The 17,178-nt window shown below is 48.0% G+C and overlaps 1 protein-coding gene across 1 annotated transcript; it reads left to right on the top strand.

Annotated features, from left to right (window-relative positions):
* The first annotated feature begins 3,875 nt into the window (after window positions 1-3,875).
* On the top strand, window positions 3,876-16,311 carry LOC126541285 (leukocyte elastase inhibitor A-like). Its single transcript, XM_050187992.3, has 3 exons — window positions 3,876-4,567; window positions 10,701-11,476; window positions 13,545-16,311. The coding sequence occupies exons 2-3, from the start codon at window positions 10,884-10,886 to the stop codon at window positions 14,191-14,193; spliced, it is 1,242 nt and encodes a 413-aa protein (XP_050043949.1). The 5' UTR covers window positions 3,876-4,567; window positions 10,701-10,883; the 3' UTR covers window positions 14,194-16,311.
* The last annotated feature ends 867 nt before the right edge of the window (window positions 16,312-17,178 follow it).

Raw genomic sequence — 17,178 nt, 5'->3', positions numbered from 1 at the left:
ACGTGAAAAAAGGGGCAGGCCTAAGGGCTGCAAACCTCTATCGGAAAGCGATATACATCTACTTACAGAAAATGGTGTCAATATACCCAGAGTCAACGTGATCAGGGTATTAGGCTTTTTCATTGATGCAAACGGTGGAAACCATACGTAGGTCTAGAAAATGACGCTTAAAACGGATAACGCGTGCGAGGTGATCAGACGCCTGGCAGGAAGACACAAGAGCATGAAAGAAGATAACCTCATCAGGTTAATCAACTCTTTCGTACGCTGTCATATTTCATACACCGCTGCCATGTACAACTGGACGCAGGTTCAACTCAAGAAGCTTGACGCAGCGATCAAGAAGGTTGTTAAAAGCGCATTGGGGCTCCCAATTCGAATCAGCACTGATAAATTGCTCAAGTTAGGAATACACAACACGACCATGGAGATAGCGGAGGCTCAAGAAATATCACAAATTGCGAGACTATCTACAACCAGCACAGGAAGATCAATCCTGGACAAGATCATGATCAACCCCATTACGGATCCAGCACAGTACACTAAAGTTCACCAAGCATTCGCAGACAACATAATTGCCGCACCGCTACCCAGGAATATGCACCCAAAACATAACATCAACAGAAGAGTTGCACAAGCCAGGGCGTTAATCAAGAAAATGGATAAAGGTGGCAGAGGAGCCTGCTTTGTTGACTCGGCTGCCTACAAGGATCGAACTAAGTTCGCGGCGGCGGTAGTGGATCATCAGGGCAAATGCACGAACTGCGCCACGGTCTACACTAGCAAACCTGAACTCGCTGAACAAGTTGCCATTGCATTGGCACTAACAGACGATAGATTCACAGAAATATATACTGACTCGAAAACAGCTATTAGAGCTTTTTATAGGGGAAAGATTGCCCCCACAGGCAGCGAGAATAATTAACAAAAGGCAAACAAATGTTACACGTTACATTTATTGGTTCCCGGCGCACCTTGGTTCACTTGATGACATTCCTGTCAATACAAATGAATCGGCCAACACCGTCGCCCGCAACCTTACAGACCGGGCCGCTTCTACATATGGTTTTGATTCTGTTGGATTGCAGAACCTACGGAGAGATACGCTCATTACATACAATGAAATTACAAAACATTACTACATGGGAAGGAGGGAGTTTCGACCCCCTCACTATAGGCTAAACAGAGCACAATCAGTTACACTTAGGCAATTACAAACACAGTCTTATTACTCAACTGCACCAATAAAGCAATGGTATGACATTGCAGACATAAATATTATGTGCAAAGCATGCAAAAAATGAGATATGCGCGCGTGAACATCTGCTCTGGGTGTGTGGGTCGCTCGGCCCTGGCATTTCCCGGAATCGGTTTTTAGGAATGATCAGATCTCCAGATCATATCCCTCAAGTCCTGGCTGTCCAGTACACCCGTGATAGGACTAGGAGGCTTGACCTTCCGGTCCCAACATGGGACTGGCCAGGCAGGTGGCAACACCTTGCACAGGACCAGAATAAAGTTTTTTCCTTCTCCTCCTCCTCCCTTGCACAGGCAGTGCCGTCCGCACAGTGGCGGTAGAATTTGTACGTGATAGAGGATACCATGGTCCTTGGGTTCGTAGTCTCTTTAGGGACCGCGATCAACTTTTAATGATTGAATGCTGGACCAAATGACGGCAGCTTTGTTCTCTAATTAGTGGAAAAGCATGAAGTGCAGTGCTACTGATTTTTTGACAATATTGTTAGCCGACAATTTCACAAAACTATCAATCAACGCTATCAACATAGCGAGCTATCGTAATGCTGTGGACAATACTAAAGATAGATATGCTATCGGTAGCCTATTTTATAATGTCGGGAGTATGAAAAGAAAGCTATCGATATTGTCAGTAGTCAATTTATGGATATTTTGCGTCACTAGTCTGTGAGCGACGCCTTTAGGATACGGCTAAGCCAGGCGGTGCACGAAACGTGATAAACGGATTTCTCTAAGTCTCCAAGTTTCTGCCACATATGTTAGCACCGGTAGAATGCACGGTTTGCACACCTTTCTTTTCAATGATAGCTGTAAGCTTCCAGTCAGGATCTGACAATGTCTGCCGTATTCGCTCCAACCCATTTTTATTGTTCTGTAAATTTCCTTCTCATGATCAGGGTTCGCTGTGAGTGATTGACCTAGGTAAACGCACTCCTTCACAGACTCTAGAGGATGACTGGTGATACTGAACTCTTGTTCCCTTGCTAGGCTGTTGATCATTATCTTTAACTTCTCCATATTAATCTTCTACCCCACTCTTATACTCTCTCTATTAAGGACCTAAATCATTTGCTGTAACACGTCCCCAGTGTTGCTGAACAGAACAGTCATCTGCAAACCGAAGGTTGCTGAGATCTTCTCCGTCGATCCTTACTCCTAAGCCTTCCCAGTTTAATAGCTTGAATACTTCTTCCAAGGATGCAGTGAATAGCATTGGAGAGATTGTGTCTCCTTGTCTGACCCCTTTCTTTATAGGTATGTTCCTACTTTTCTTGTGGAGAAGTAAGGTAGCTGTGTAATCTCTGTAGATATATTCCAGGATATTTACGCAAGCGATCTGTACTCCTCAATTACATAATGCCTCTATGACTGCTGGTATTTCTGCTGAATCAAATGCTATTTCGTAATATACGAAAGCCATATAGAGAGGCTGATTGTACTTTGCAGATTTCTCAATTACCTGACTGATGACATGGATGTGATCCATTGTAGAGTATCCCTTCCTGGAGCCAGCCTGTTCTCTTGGTTGACTGAAGTTCAGTGTTGCCCTTGTTCTGTTGGAACTGGACAGTCTCCTGTCGTGCTGTGCACCTCATCATGGACTACCAACTAGCCCGGTCCCGCACCTTGATTCCTTATATCTTAGAGCCTAAAGATTTCGAGGTGTTCGGGCTGCTTGCGTTTATAACTTGATCCTTCCTTAACACACTCGAAATTCTCTCGCGAGGAGGGAGCCACATTATAGCGCAAATGAAGACGGGACATTAAGGGTTTCCTCTCTTTGGTTCGTTGCGTGTTTGTTTTATTCGCGTTACAGTTTGCTTCTTCGTGTTTAGGCCAACTTCTCCAAGAACAATCCCTTTTGTATTCACCCGTACTGTACACCAAGGAGTTTTTGTGCGACCAATAAACTACTTTGTTTGCCCATCCTTATAAAAGCGTTTCTTGGTGGCTGCAACGTTCTAAGAATACTGCATTACTTTATTATTCGCCGTGCTGGATCAATAGCTGTGGAATTTTGCTGCTGAGCAGTAGGTCTCAGGAACGATTCCCGCGGCCGCACTTCGCATGGGATCGAAATTCAAGAGCGTCCTTGTTAGTCCTCCAATACGGCGTTCCTGATGACCCACCTACTGCGCAGTTACGGGACAATAATCTCCGCAACTTAATTTTTTTTTGAATTTGTTGTTATTGCTATCCCTCCTCTAATCTCATTATCTCATTGTTACATTTTAGTTTGATTTCTCACGAACGAAGTGGTGGTCCCATCTGTGGGTAACACCGGTTGCTGCAACGTTCGGAAACGTGTTTTCATTCCACGGACCGGCGACTTACACTTCGAGTCGTCGGTCCGTGCCAAATCAGAGGGGGGTCGTACTTCCACCCGTAACTCGCGCGCTTCGTTGTAACAACAGGTCGTTTCAATGAGACCTCGTTGTTGTCGCACGAGGGGAGAGCTAGGTACACGCGTGCAAATATTTTTGACGCGTCTGTCCGTGCCCAAGGAAGTGGAAAAAGAGAGAGAGAGAGAGAAGCGTCTGCGTTGCCCGTCTCCCGCGGCGAGTTGTAAACAGGCGCCCGTTCGGGCGCCCGTGCCCCGCGGCCACCACGCACGAGCGAGGGACCATGCCAGCGGCCGCGGTCGCACGCACGCTGGCCGCGACGACGGCGGAAACTCGTTCCCTTCTCCTCCCTCCGAAACGCTGCATGCACGAGAACCAAGCCCCAAGGCGAAACGAAAAATAAACACCGCCCCACCGCCGCCGCCCGGGAACGCGAGGTCGCCCGGCGCGAGGTGTGTACGGGGCCACACGGGGCGCCCGCCGCCACGCGCACCAACCACTACCACAAAAACCACTCGGCCGCTCGCAGTGCGCGCGTATAGACAAGACGCACGCGCGCTCCCGTCGTCGCCCCGCTATCGGGCCCCGTCTCTGGTGCCGGCCGCCGTCGAAACACACTCTCCCTGTTGACCGCCTCGCGGCCACCGTAGTGGTAGTACAGTCGTCGCCATCGTCGTCGCGTTGCGTGCGCGAAGGATTCCCTCGCTCGCCCACTACACGCGAGCGTGTTCGTCTCTCCGTTTCGCCTGCTTCTTTCCTCATCTGACGCCTGCCCCACTCCTTCGGCCTGCTCGGCTCCCCTACGCGGAACTTTTTGTTTTCTTATGCGGCCGTCCTCCCTCGAAGGCCCGGATGACATCGGCTCTGCTACGAAGGTAGCGTGTGGTCCCAAGAGGAAAACTCGCCGGTTTTCTCGGCTGCGGGACTAGGCTTTCGCCTACAGAACGGTGCGAGCGAACGTCTCCCAGGTAAGTGCGTATATCCTACCGGTATTTAGTTCGCACGTTATGCGTACGACACGCGCGGTATGCGTGCATGGAACGTGTAAGTTTAGCGCGACGGTCAGGATTTGGGGCTGTATGGGAGTCGCTCTTCTTGGATATCTTGTTTCATTGTCGTTTGCTGCGTCGTCGAAGCGATAGCACGATAGTGATAACAAGGGCTGTTTGTGATGAGATTGTGGGCTAGTAACGACGGGGAAACTACTCGGGCAGCCGCAACGGGGTGACGGGGTGCGGACCTTTGAAATGTCAAGGCAAATGTTGTCATCAGTCAGGCCGCGTATAAGGAAAACGTAACGCTGTGGTCGTGATCAGCGCGCAACTTCATCCTCATTTCCTAGAAAGCAGCTGGCTATCACAGCGAAATAAAATATTTTATTTATTAGCACACTCAAGGGCTCGAAGCCATTTTGCCCGATTGTGGCTGGGCGTTGCCTTCTTGCCACGCTGAAATTGAGTGCCAATGCAGAGGAGGCCACTTCTTTTTTTTGTCTGTGTTTTCGGCGCTCGTGAGATCACTCTTCTCCCTAATAGAAGCGAATAATTTTCGTTAAGCGTTACTTCAGGCAAAAAAGAAAGTGTTCTAAAACGTTCTTCCAAACGCAGACTTGATAAGATGTAAAGCCGCAATATCTCAGCCTACAGCATATGACAGCTATTTTGTTACAATGACAGAGAACATTTCCGCATTGCGCAGATAAATTAATACACAAGTATTCGTGGTCGCTTCTTGGAACTAAAGCGGTGCAACACAAAAAGAAATTGCATAAATTAACAAACCAGTGGGTCCTCAATGTCGTTCAGCAGAGTGCAGTATGGCGAGGAGGCCCACTCAGGGCTAATTTGCATTCCTGTCAAGTGTCAAGTGTATTCCTGCCCACTAGTTGAAGAAGCAACGCCCTTGCAGTGACTCTAGCTTCAGATAGCAGCCTTTCGAAGTGCAGAGTGCATCTTGTTTTTAAATATTTGGAAAAGTTGTTTCTCAACCGAGACCTTGGCACTAGATACACCATGAACAGGGAAACTGGATAGGCCTATAGATACGACGGTCAGTGTCAAAGGCTGCCCTTAGGTCGGCCTTCAGCTCGTGCGAGGCGATAAGAACACGCTTAGTTAAAAGACAAGAGCTCCGTTCTCTGCCCGGTTAACGCTTCTCCTCAAGCAACCGCATATATGAGATGCGGCCTTGTGAGTATAGAGAAGACATGCCAAATGGATGCATGCCGTTCACCAGCGAAGCCGGCTGTCGCTAGGCGCCATTCCCACAGGCGAAACATCTGACAGTACATTCACAAATTTGCCAATTCCAGATCCCTTATTTATTGGAGGGCTCGCAATAGAAGCCAGTAACGGTAAAGAGTGAATTGAACGTTCTTTACAATCATGGACTTACATAACATATTGTAGCAAAGTAACTGGTTAACAGGGAACGCCAGTAATTACACTACCACACCTCAAAGACCCACGACGCATGGCCTCTAAAATGGGGCGTGGCGTGCTGTGTGCGCAGCCCGATGTCGCAGTCCAGACATGAGACACATAGTTCCAGCCAAAATTATTCGCGGGTATACAGTGGTGTTGCCATCGTTCAGCTACAATAGGAATGATAAGACAGTGCAGGGATTTACCTAATCTTCGCGCTTGCGGCTTCAGACGTTCTTCGGGTGTAATGTAATTATTGCGTTAAATTTTTCTATATTTCTAAGAAATCAAAGTTTTCTAAACAGAGGCAGGCAATAAGCCTCTGCTCGCATTCGTGGTTATTGCGGATTATTGAATTGATAGCGCAATATTTTGGTGAAAATGACTGCATTGCGAGGTCGTAAATCCTTCTGAAGCCAGAAGGACGAAGTTTAGGCAAGTCTACGCACTGCCCATCATTCCTATATGCTGCAGCTGAACCACCGCACTTGGAAGTTTCCGTAGACACTAGCGGCAGAGTTCCCCCTAGTGATTTTTTGTGGGAAACTCTATGCTACGAGCTTTTCAGAAAAGCAGAGCACAATCCGCTTCTATTTCTTAGGATCAATTCTTCGTGGCATTGTAACGCGTCGTACACGAATGCGTGTCGCGAGCCGGATTGTTTTTTTCGCAAGAGACGCCGCGTAAACCTACACCCGACGGAAGCAGCCCCGGCGAGTCTTGCGGAGCAGCAGGTGTCCGAACTTCCCGCTGGAGGTTTTTCATTTCCGCGTCTTTGTGGAGGACTCGTTCCTCGTCCGCCTGGCGGCGTCGGATGACGGTGGCGCGTCGTAGCTCCAGGCGAGCGCTATTCTCGTCTCCTCGCGGTGGTTCACGCAGCTCCACCAGCTAGCTGCACGTCGTTTTTGTTAGTATAGCAATGGTAGGCAGGCACGGCGGGGAAAACGCTCAGTGGAAGCTTAACATATTACTGAGATGAAGTTCTTGAGTTTTAGTTTTTGTGCTTTAGAGCGAAGGTCCTCAACCTCGAGAGAGAGAGAGAGAGAGAGATAAGGGAGGCAGGGATATTAGCCAGTCAAGAGTGGTTGGCTACCCTACGCTCAGGGAAGAGAGAAGGGAGAGAGAGATGGTATAGAGACGTGCACGGACAGCACTTGTGTCAAAGCCGCTCGTGCAAGCCAGACCTTATGAGAAAGCACAAAAGTGCATTAACTGCCTTTTGAGCCGATGATCGGTGGGGACGGTGCTCTAGTACTGTCCGTTCACTCAGAGAACGACCATCTAATTTCGTCAGTGTGTTGGACAAAGATTGCCTTTGTGCTTGAAATTGTGGACAGTGGCACAAGAAGTGGTCAACGTTCTCCTCAACCTCGGAATTCTAAAGGAAATATGCTGCCTGACCTCAGAGCGCACTCCACAGTTTACTGCAACAGCTATTTACGACCAGCTTCGGTTTGGTTTCTCAGAAGGTGTGTGGGTGGGGGGGGGGAGGTGGAGGTTGGAAGAGGGGAGTGACATCATGACACTAAGTGTGGTCACGTGGTAGCAGTACACTGCGACGTTGTGGCAATCGCTCCGACTCGCTCGGTCGTCCACCAAACAGACCTCCGAGCGAGCTGGAGCGAATGCCAAAACGTCACGATGTTCCGCTACCACGTGACCACATACTGGGAAACTTGAATACTTAGAAGCTTTACTTCCCAGTATCTTTTATTTTGTTTTTAGGGTTTCAAGGTCGAAGACCTTGATATGAAGCACATGAAAAAGTGAAGCCAGAAATGTCATGACATTACTCCTTTGAAGGGGACACTAAGAGAAAACTAAGTTGAACTGAATTAGTAAATAAGCCTTCTGGAATGCCTAAAAAGCCCTTCTTAGCATGAGAGGGAGCTTAAGTCAAACTGATGATGAGCGGTGATGCTTCCTTGCAGCTCCCCCAACAGCCAGCAGCGACGTCATGAATTTTGACAAAGTTTGCTCGGGCCCGAATAACGTTTTATCGGTGGTCTGCGTTGTATTCTGAATGAGCCAAAGGTTGACCTTAGCACGTTCGAGAACGATTACTTGCGCCACAGCACTTCAAATACAAAAAAAGCAAAAAAATGGAGGTCGGTGATTTCACAAAGACGTACCGACGCTATAGGGTATAGGAGCGAAAATTCAAGAATACATGTTTGGCTTGTGTTCACCGTATTGAACATTGGTTCTTTCTCTAGAATAGATCATCTTAGCGAGAGAAAGAACCAAGGTTATCTAGTATAGAACCTCTTAGTTGTCTTGTGACTGGCGCAGCATGGCCTTAGTTGCCTTTGTGCCATTAAACCCCAACTAACAACCCAACCAGAACCTCTTAGCTTCAATGTAACAAAAATGGAGTTTTGAAAGAGACTTTACAATGTTTAAATGATTTACTGCTTATCCTTAGGGCCGCTTTAACCCTGCAATGATAGGGAACCTTCACGTAAGCTCTGCTTTTTTTTTTCTGTTCATGTAGGCTCCCTATGCAATGCCTAAGCACAACGCCCACTGCACGAAATTCAGGACAACTAATCTTGCTCACTTTATTTCGGTCTTTAGAGAATAAACTTGTGAAAAACAAAACACCACTACGATGAAATATTGCGTAAAAATACTTAGTATAGCAATAATTTATTAGTATACGCTTTGCTGAGTTCTCCATAACTGAAAACTCGCTCAAGCGAATCGAAAACGAGGCTATATAGGCCGTGCGTTAACACTCGTGCTTAAATTGGAATTTTGAGTTACCAAACTCAGCGTAACAAAAAATGATAGATGGGGAACCTCTGGGTATAACGAGCTCAGCGAAGGTCTAATATCGGCGCTAAGTAGGATCAGAGCCCCGTTCTCAAAGGGGCCTCGTTTAACTGAAAGCGCTTGCAGGCAATATGAAAGCAAGACACGAAAAGGAAATGAAAGAAAATGAAAAGAAGATATAGATATTTGTATTTACTACACATAAAGCGTCTTAAAGTGTATTTTATTTTCACGTGTGACATCCGACATGGTACAGACCCATAACGCTCATTAGCCTGACCCTCCCCTATGCTTAGCTCGATCCTGAATGAAACATTTCCCGCCGTATTAGCGCACTGCCTACGGCGTTGCACTGCCGAGCTTGAGTTCGAGGGTTCGATCCCGGCTGAGGCAGCCGCATTTCTCTTGGGTTGGAACGCAAAAGAACGCTCGAATACTTAGGTTTAGGTGCACCTTAAGGAATCCCAGGTGGTTCCATAGTTCCAGAAAATTCCATAGTGCCCCACGTACTACAGCGTGCCTCATAATCAGCTCGTGGTTTTGGCACTTAAAACCCCATAAGGCAATTAGATTGAACATGTAGTTTATCATAGCAGTATGTGCGGGTGTTGAGAATACAAGCAACATAAATTATGTTATCACATAGGGCGTAGCCTAGTTCGCGTTGCCAGGAGATGAAACGCGTGCCAGTAGAAAGTGACTGGAAAAATCAGAAATCGTGTTTGGTGTTTTCATTCTCATGTGTATGGGATATTGGCTAGAATAAGGCGTTGTCGCGCATCCTTGGTGCTTGGCCGCGTTTGAAAATTGGCCGTACAGTGGCTGCGTCGATAACAAACTACGCATGCAAACGCCCCCCCCCCCCCCCCCCCAACACACACACGTCATTTCTTCAAATGACATTGCCATAGTGCGTTGTCCACATAAGGATCGCGAAACTCAATGCGAAATGTAATGTTGCATAGCGAAAACTCGCGATTATTTGCTTCCTGGAGTAATCCAACGGCCTTATTAACCTAAATGGCAAAATAAAAAAATAATAATGTGCTATTCAATGCAAAGCGTAGATAACTGTAGATATTAAAGAAAAACAATACATATGCAGCGCTAACCATGTTTTTTATCGCAGCGACATTCTCAATGAGGGCTACGCGATACTTGCTGACCCCCTGAAGGACGCAGATCTTGCAGCCTGAAGTGCTGAAGGCACGAAATAAGAAGCCAAGTGAGAGAGACAGGCGCTGTCAGCTCGCGTGATAAGACTGCTGTCTCACCTATGGCTAACGTCATCAGTGTGATATGGCCATTACCGCTGAGAGTCGCAACAGAAGGGAACGCCGCTTGGGGCTGTCAGTTATACAATTTCGACACCCTTACCGTTTCCCCTTTTCCTACTTACATATATATGGTCAGCACTTGTTGCACTCGTGGTTCCTTAGCAGCGGGCCGCGCTGACAGCCCATATGACAGGCGAGGATAACTTCACAAAACATAGGCGGTAAGAAGAGAGACGCCTCTGACGTCACCAGACCGTGAGCCCCCACCTCCGTGACGCGCTGGGCATGCCCTCGTTGCCTCGTGATTGAAGCGACGCCCGTGTCTCTCCCACTGTTTCGATAGTCAATTCTAGTTTTCCTTCGGCCGAGCGAGGATGCGGTGCGAAGGGTAACGCACGTTTGCGCTGCTGTCGGGGGCTGGGTCCCTCACACGTGACCGGTTCTCGATTAGGCGCTACCTCACACACGCACACACGTGCGGCACACACACCTCGCCCTTCCTTCTCGCCTTGTGCTCTGCGGCCTCGGTATTAACGGGCCGGCCGGCTTACGGCAGCCGTCATACCTCCGCTGCCTGTGGCGCGCTCTTCTTGACACCGTTTTTTGTTCTTCTTTCTCCTCGCAAGGGAGGTCTTCGTCCTTCGTTCCCGACTGTTCACTGGAGGCGTCGACACCGAATACCGCACTCGCGTCAGTCTCATTCTGAGCCATTCCATACGTACACGGAGACGCGAGCGACTTTGGTGCAGCCGATACTCGACGAAACTGCGGCCCCGTCAAGTCTCCGTCAACACCTTCTTCAGCACAAGATGCAGTCTTCTAGGCTGCCCCGAGCAGCGATCTTCGCCCTCCTCGGCTCGTGCATCGTCTTCCGTTGCCTCGCCGCTCCCGCCAATGGCCAGCCCAATAACCTCGTCGACGGCGGAGCTCCGGGCCCTGCCGACGTCGTGCCCGAAGGCGTGGCGAAGGCCAGCAACGACTTCGGCCTGGCCCTGTACCGGGCGTACGCGAACGCCAGCGCGACGGGGAACCTCTTCTTCTCCCCGTGGAGTCTGAGTCGCGTGCTCGCCATGGTCCTGCTGGGAGCCCGCAACGAGACGGCGGCCGAGCTGTCTCGCGCACTGGCCGTGGATCGCTTCGAGGACCCGGCGGCGACGCTCGCCGCTCAACGCCAGATCGCCAGGCACCTGCTGACCAGTTCGAGCGAGCTGGTCTCGACCAGCATCGCGCTCACAAGGGCGGGAGACCCCGTGTCGCCGGAGTACCGGGCCAACCTGGACGAGTACCTGGACGACGGCGGCGTCATGGAGGTGGATTTCTCGCGCTCGGAGGACCTGCTCAGCCGAGTCAACGGCGAAGTGTCTCGGCTTACGGGAGGTCGCATCAAGGACGCCCTGCGAAGGTAAGCAGCCAGACGTCGACATGTAGGGCAACGTGCCTTCTTCTAGAGCACAGTATGTGGGGGGCATCGGGTAAATGAGTCGCAAAGATATTTTTTGGTCCCCGCAGAAACATTGGACAGACGTGAAAAGGTCCTGCCTATGTGAAAATATCGACACGGATATGTAGATTAACATCTTTTATTTTAAAGCAGGAACTGTGGGGACAGGGAGTATTTGCTGCGGTAAGCTCTTTGTCGATCCTAGAAAAAGCAGGGCGTGAAAAAAGTACAGCTTCTGACAGTCTACAACAGGAAAGACCTGAGACGAACTTGAAACATTTGACCCAACAATCAGTAAAACCATGTTTGTTCATACATATATGTGTTTGGCACCGACAAGCCATTAATGCATTGTTTTGTGTAACGTGTCTTAAAGAGATAAATAGAAGCCAAATTTAGAAAAGGTTGGTGACTCGATCAGACTCAATTTCGTTTATCTACCGTCGGTAACGTTGATAAGGAGAGTGTATTTATATTTGTCACATCGGGATAAATCTGACCAACATTTGAGTTTCGTAAGCGAGGAATACATGTGAGGGGATTCAGTGGTCGACGGGCAAGAAGGAGGTGTTGGCGTTGCCGGAGATACTCAAGTGAACGGTCCTGCGCATTAGTTCACACGTAGAAAGTCGTAATTTTCATCGGTCAATAAAATTCCAACTGATGTACGTGTGCGGTGTGGATGTGTGGTGGCTCGGTGAGAGTAGTACGATGCCGTCGGCGTTTAACTCTCAGGCGAAAGCAACATTTTTCGCTTGTGTAACCCATCGATGATTGAGATCCGGCTCCGCCGGGGGGAAACCCGAACAGGCCTGCTTACGAGCGACCAGGCGCGCATTAAGGCTGTAGTGGGTGTTGAATGCCAGGATGTTTCACTTAGGCGTGACCGTAAATGTCAGATCAGAACATTTCTGGGAGCTCCTTTAGTTTGACGTAGATTATTCGCACAACGCTTCATCGAATCGATGTCATAAAAACTTATGTAATACGTAACGAAGGGCTAGTGCTAGCGATCCTTGTAGCTTCTACCCTCAATTATTTGTAACTTATCCACAGATAATTCGCACTATCATCCGAATGTCGGAGCAACGGAAACAGACAAGAATAACGTATTCTGAAGTAAATTCAGAGTTAATCTACCTTGTCCTGTCCGGACGCGACCAATTGGCCCACAATTTAGCTTGACTTACTATATGGAAACAAAGTTCTTCACCACCTTGAGATATCGTAATGTTTCTCACTTTATATTTTTTATCTACTTAAATTTATTGGCACCCTGACAGTTCCCATTCTCACAGCCTGCTATACTTTTGTGGCATATGTAGCAGGGCCATGTGTGTTATTCAAAAGGGAAAATAATCCGAGAAACTGTCCCTGTATCTGCATGACGAGGACTTAGGAATTCAATTAGTTCTCTGATGATGCTTCTTATGACAACGGTTCTCCTTGTAAGGGGCACAGATGGGTATATTATAAAGGGAAATCATAAGACACATGAAAGCTAAGAGCTAACAATTTCGGCTAAACGTTCGTTTTATTGACGGTGTTACTTTTCTTCGCGTAGAACATATCATAGGCGCTTTTATTAATGCTGCACTACACGTGTTACGCTCCCTAAGACTTCTACAGGAGCTCGTTAGTATAAGCCACCGGCCTTAGTTAGAACTAATGAGCAAAAAATACAACAATAGGTGCCACAGTTCTGCCTTTCAGTATTTTACATGCACATGTTTTCACCTGAGGCACAAGACCCCTTACATTATCCTCTAAGATAACTTACGGCTAAAAAAAATGAACAAAAATAAAGTTGTATTCGCCGTCATTCACGCGCCGTGCCTCCTAACGACAGAGCGTGATCGTGCGCTTCGCATTCCGGCGACTAGTGCGGGAAATTCGGGAAATAAAAATCAATGAAACCAGCAACGTGGAGCGTCCCAACGCTCTTTCACATCCGCGAAAAGAACACGCCTAACGCATACGACGTGATAGCGAGAAACACGACCTAAGCCGACTTTCTCCTCACGCGCAGGTCCCCGGACCCTCTCAGCAAGCTTATTCTGCTGAACGCCGTCCACTTTCGCGGCGTCTGGGAGAAGGCGTTCAACCCGAACGACTCATTCGACGGCATCTTCCGCGGCGTAACGCGCAACTCTCCCGTGCGCATGATGAGCGGCAAGGGCAAGTTCCCGCTGGCGTACGAAGGCGACGCGTACGTTCTCGAGCTGCCCTACACGGGCGAGAGCAGCCTCGTGCTCGCCCTGCCGAGGCGTCGGAACCAGAAGGACCTGAGCGACATCGAGGCCCGGCTCGAACAGATCCTCGTGTTGGCCAAGCCCGAGCTGCGCTCCATCGAGGTCGAGCTGCCCAAGCTGACGGTCCGCAGCAGCCTGGACCTCAAGGAGCCGCTCAAGAAGCTGGGCGTCAAGGCGCTCTTCTCGGAGCACCACGCCGACCTGAGCGGCATGCAGGCGGAGGGAGGCCTGTACGTCGAGGACGTCCACCACGGCGCGGCGCTGGAGATCGACGAGAAGGGCACGGTGGCCAGCGCCTCGACGGTGGCCATCATCGTGAGCCGCATCGGCACGCCGCGTTTCGCGGCCGACCGACCCTTCGTGTTCGCCATCAAGCACAGGCCGACGGGTCTGCTGCTGTTCGTCGGTCGTGTCACCGACCTGTGAAAAAAATAAGAAGGTTACCCCGCGGCTGCTTCGAAGTTTGAGGGACGTAGAAAGTTGTGCGCTGGTGATAAAATAACTGCGCACGTTATTGTGCCTTGTGCCGGCACACTGACGGGTAGCGTCTAGGTGCTGCGAGAAAAAATGTCGCGGACTGGTGTTATACGTGTACCACAAGGCTGCGGGGGCGCTACTTAGCAGAGCGCCCCTTCTAAAATAGCTGTGATCAACATCGATTCCGAACAGTGTGTTCGTTGGGTAAATAGCGTGACGTTTTGAACAGAAAAAAAAAAGGGGAAAATTCTGCTGAAAGTTGTCCAGTGCTCCTTCAACAGGTTGAAGGTTGAATGTCTCGTAACAATACAATGAGCAAAACGAGAACAAGGTGAAAGCAGGAGCCAACGTTTCGACAAGTGGACTTGTCTTCTTCAAGGCACTTATCGAAACGTTGGCTCCTGCTTTCACCTTGTTCTCGTTTTGCTCATCGCCTTGAATTTCCCGTGTTTTCCTCGTAACAATACAGACTTTTATGGCACCAGAAAATGGACTGAGCGTTACCTACTAGTTAAGACCAGTGTAACTTCAAGCTTTATTATCCAACGTAAAGCTGCAAAAAATAAATAAAAAAATACGCCCGGTCAAGGCTGCGCGGATGTTAGGAGGATTTTGTTCACACCTCCAACCCGGCGGGGCCCAACAATGCCTCAAAAAAAGCTTCCAGGACGGATTCGGGGAACCTTGTTATTCCCAGAATTGTCTTTCTTGGCCATTCAAAAGAACAGTGAGAATTTGCGCGGTTGCTCTGTACTAAATTGCTGCAACTGCACTGAAGTGCAGCTGCTCTGCACTGCTCTGAATTGCACTGACGTGTCATCACGGTCCGATAAACTCTAATGCTTGTTCCTACATTCGAAGTCTTCGTTAAGAACACTTGCTTCATTCCAAAACGATAAGTTAGCCAGCTAGAGCAGCTAAATGTTCTGCAAGCTCGAGTTGTGGTACATCTGATCAAGGTTTAATATTGCTCGCCCAGCAGCGTGTTGAAACGAAGCAAATACGATAAGCTGGAGGTACAGAGAAGCTGTCTGTAAGGACACATGACCTTGACTGCATTTCCATTCCCTGCAATCTCTTAGGTGGGGACAGTGCTGGACACGCCTGCCAAGAAATTTATTTTTATTTTTGTGTTTTATAGTGTGATCAAGAAAGCGGCTGTGCCGCTATTTGCTGTATATACGCTTGTCATGTAACGCTGATGAAATGTGTGGAGAAGTGGTGTATTTGCATGCAATATCATATCTCACAGCGAAATTCAACACTGTCATGTTTCGCATCGTTGTTAATTCTCTCTGGCACCGTTCCTTTTTTGAGAAGTGGTTAATGTTAGACGCGCGTAAGGTCATATAGGAACTTGCTAACTTTCTCTTCTCTTTTTAAAGACAGCTATTTGTACTTAGCACACCCGTGTACCTTGCCAAAGATCTTTATATTGAATGTGAAAACGAAAACTTCATATATACGTGTGAATAGAGCCCGCGCGGCCCTTTATGGTTTTAAAGCTTTCTTGCCACCTCCGTCTTTGCGCTTCGACGAATTTCAATACATTTATGACACCTTATGCGTACATGTGTGAGCGAAAAAACTTCTCCAGTTTGTTTGTAGTGTTTCATGAATTGCTGTTTCTTGTCATATAGTCTGTAATCGTCCTCGTTCTGTAGGTAACTTGTCGACAGTCGTTTTGTGTGTGCGTACTATTTGTGAATAAAAATTAAAGCTTCGCTCATGACATTGGCGATTGCTTAAATCAACGAAAGTTGTGAAAGGAAAGCAAGACATGAGTGCTAGGGCAAATTCACTGAGTAACTACAATCCAACCTCCACCATTTTCATGTTGTTTAGCGTAGAACGAGTTAGCTGTGCGGTGGATATTTGCACATTCTCGTGATGTCTATGGTTGTTTCGTAATAAAGTATAATTGGACGCTATTTGTTTGAGTGCTTTTTTAGGCTTGTTCAGTAACGGGTATCGCGGCGATCAGAAAAGTGCTGTCTGAATGCTGGAAACCGTGCGTGCGTATGACTGAGTTTAAATAAACTCATTGCCTTCCGGTTTTGTTTATAAGACTGTAGTATTCTTTCCTTGCTTCATCATTTTTACATTTCGATTAAGAAAAAGTAATTTGCCCTATGCTTTCTTGATTTTATTGCCTGTAGGAGTTACGTGATCGTGACTAACAAAAATTGGGCCCCTCGGTTTCCCTTCTTCTCGTTCATTACACAGCGAGTGTCTCGACTCCGGCAGCTTTGTTGCCATCAAATAGAACACGACGGTTTATTGGCCAGTTGCCTGCTCCCGATTTTACGCACTACGTGACGCCTGCGGCGGAAAGAATGTTTTACGTCCACCGTCATGGTGGTGAGTTGCGGCACTGGGTAACACTCCCAAGTCTATAGATCTGTTACGCATATGATACCTAACCAAGAGGGTGGGACAAGGGCACCGCGGTAGATGAACTGGTAAGAGCGCCAGAGAAACAGGCATATATAGCGCATATTGGGCGAAGTTCCCAAATAATGTTAACCGCATTAAAGATAAGGAACCTGTGAGAAAGTGCGCTGAACTAAAGGGTGTTAGAAATATAGACGTGTGCAAAACAGCTTGCATTTCAACAGTTGTTCAAGTAGATAAGCTGCGTCAACACACTTTCTTTTTCTTTTTTGTAACCTGGTGACGATCAGTATTACTACCTGAAGTTTGTTTGGAGGTAATATAAACGGCAGGAGTTAATAAAATTCAACACTCAGCCTGAACACCAGGAGAATTAAATTGCCAAGCGACTAGAAATATCAACTTTAAAAAATGAGGACATAAATGGTTCTTGTATTTTTCGTTCGCGCAACAAAATATGACCATTTTCCAAAGTGGATTTCGGAAGTGGCCCAAGCACAGTTGCATATTGATTGCACAACGTGAGAAGGGTGTAGCGGC

This window comes from Dermacentor andersoni, chromosome 2 (assembly GCF_023375885.2).
Source record: "Dermacentor andersoni chromosome 2, qqDerAnde1_hic_scaffold, whole genome shotgun sequence".
Classification (NCBI taxonomy): domain Eukaryota; kingdom Metazoa; phylum Arthropoda; class Arachnida; order Ixodida; family Ixodidae; genus Dermacentor; species Dermacentor andersoni.
This window is presented reverse-complemented; position numbering and strand designations above follow the sequence as displayed.

Excerpts from the sequence above, each read along its gene's own strand:
- LOC126541285 (XM_050187992.3), top strand. The coding sequence starts at position 10,884 with ATGCAGTCTTCTAGGCTGCCCCGAGCAGCGATCTTCGCCCTCCTCGGC. Across the intron at positions 11,477-13,544 it reads ATCAAGGACGCCCTGCGAAG|GTCCCCGGACCCTCTCAGCA; the intron begins GTAAGCAGCCAG and ends CCTCACGCGCAG.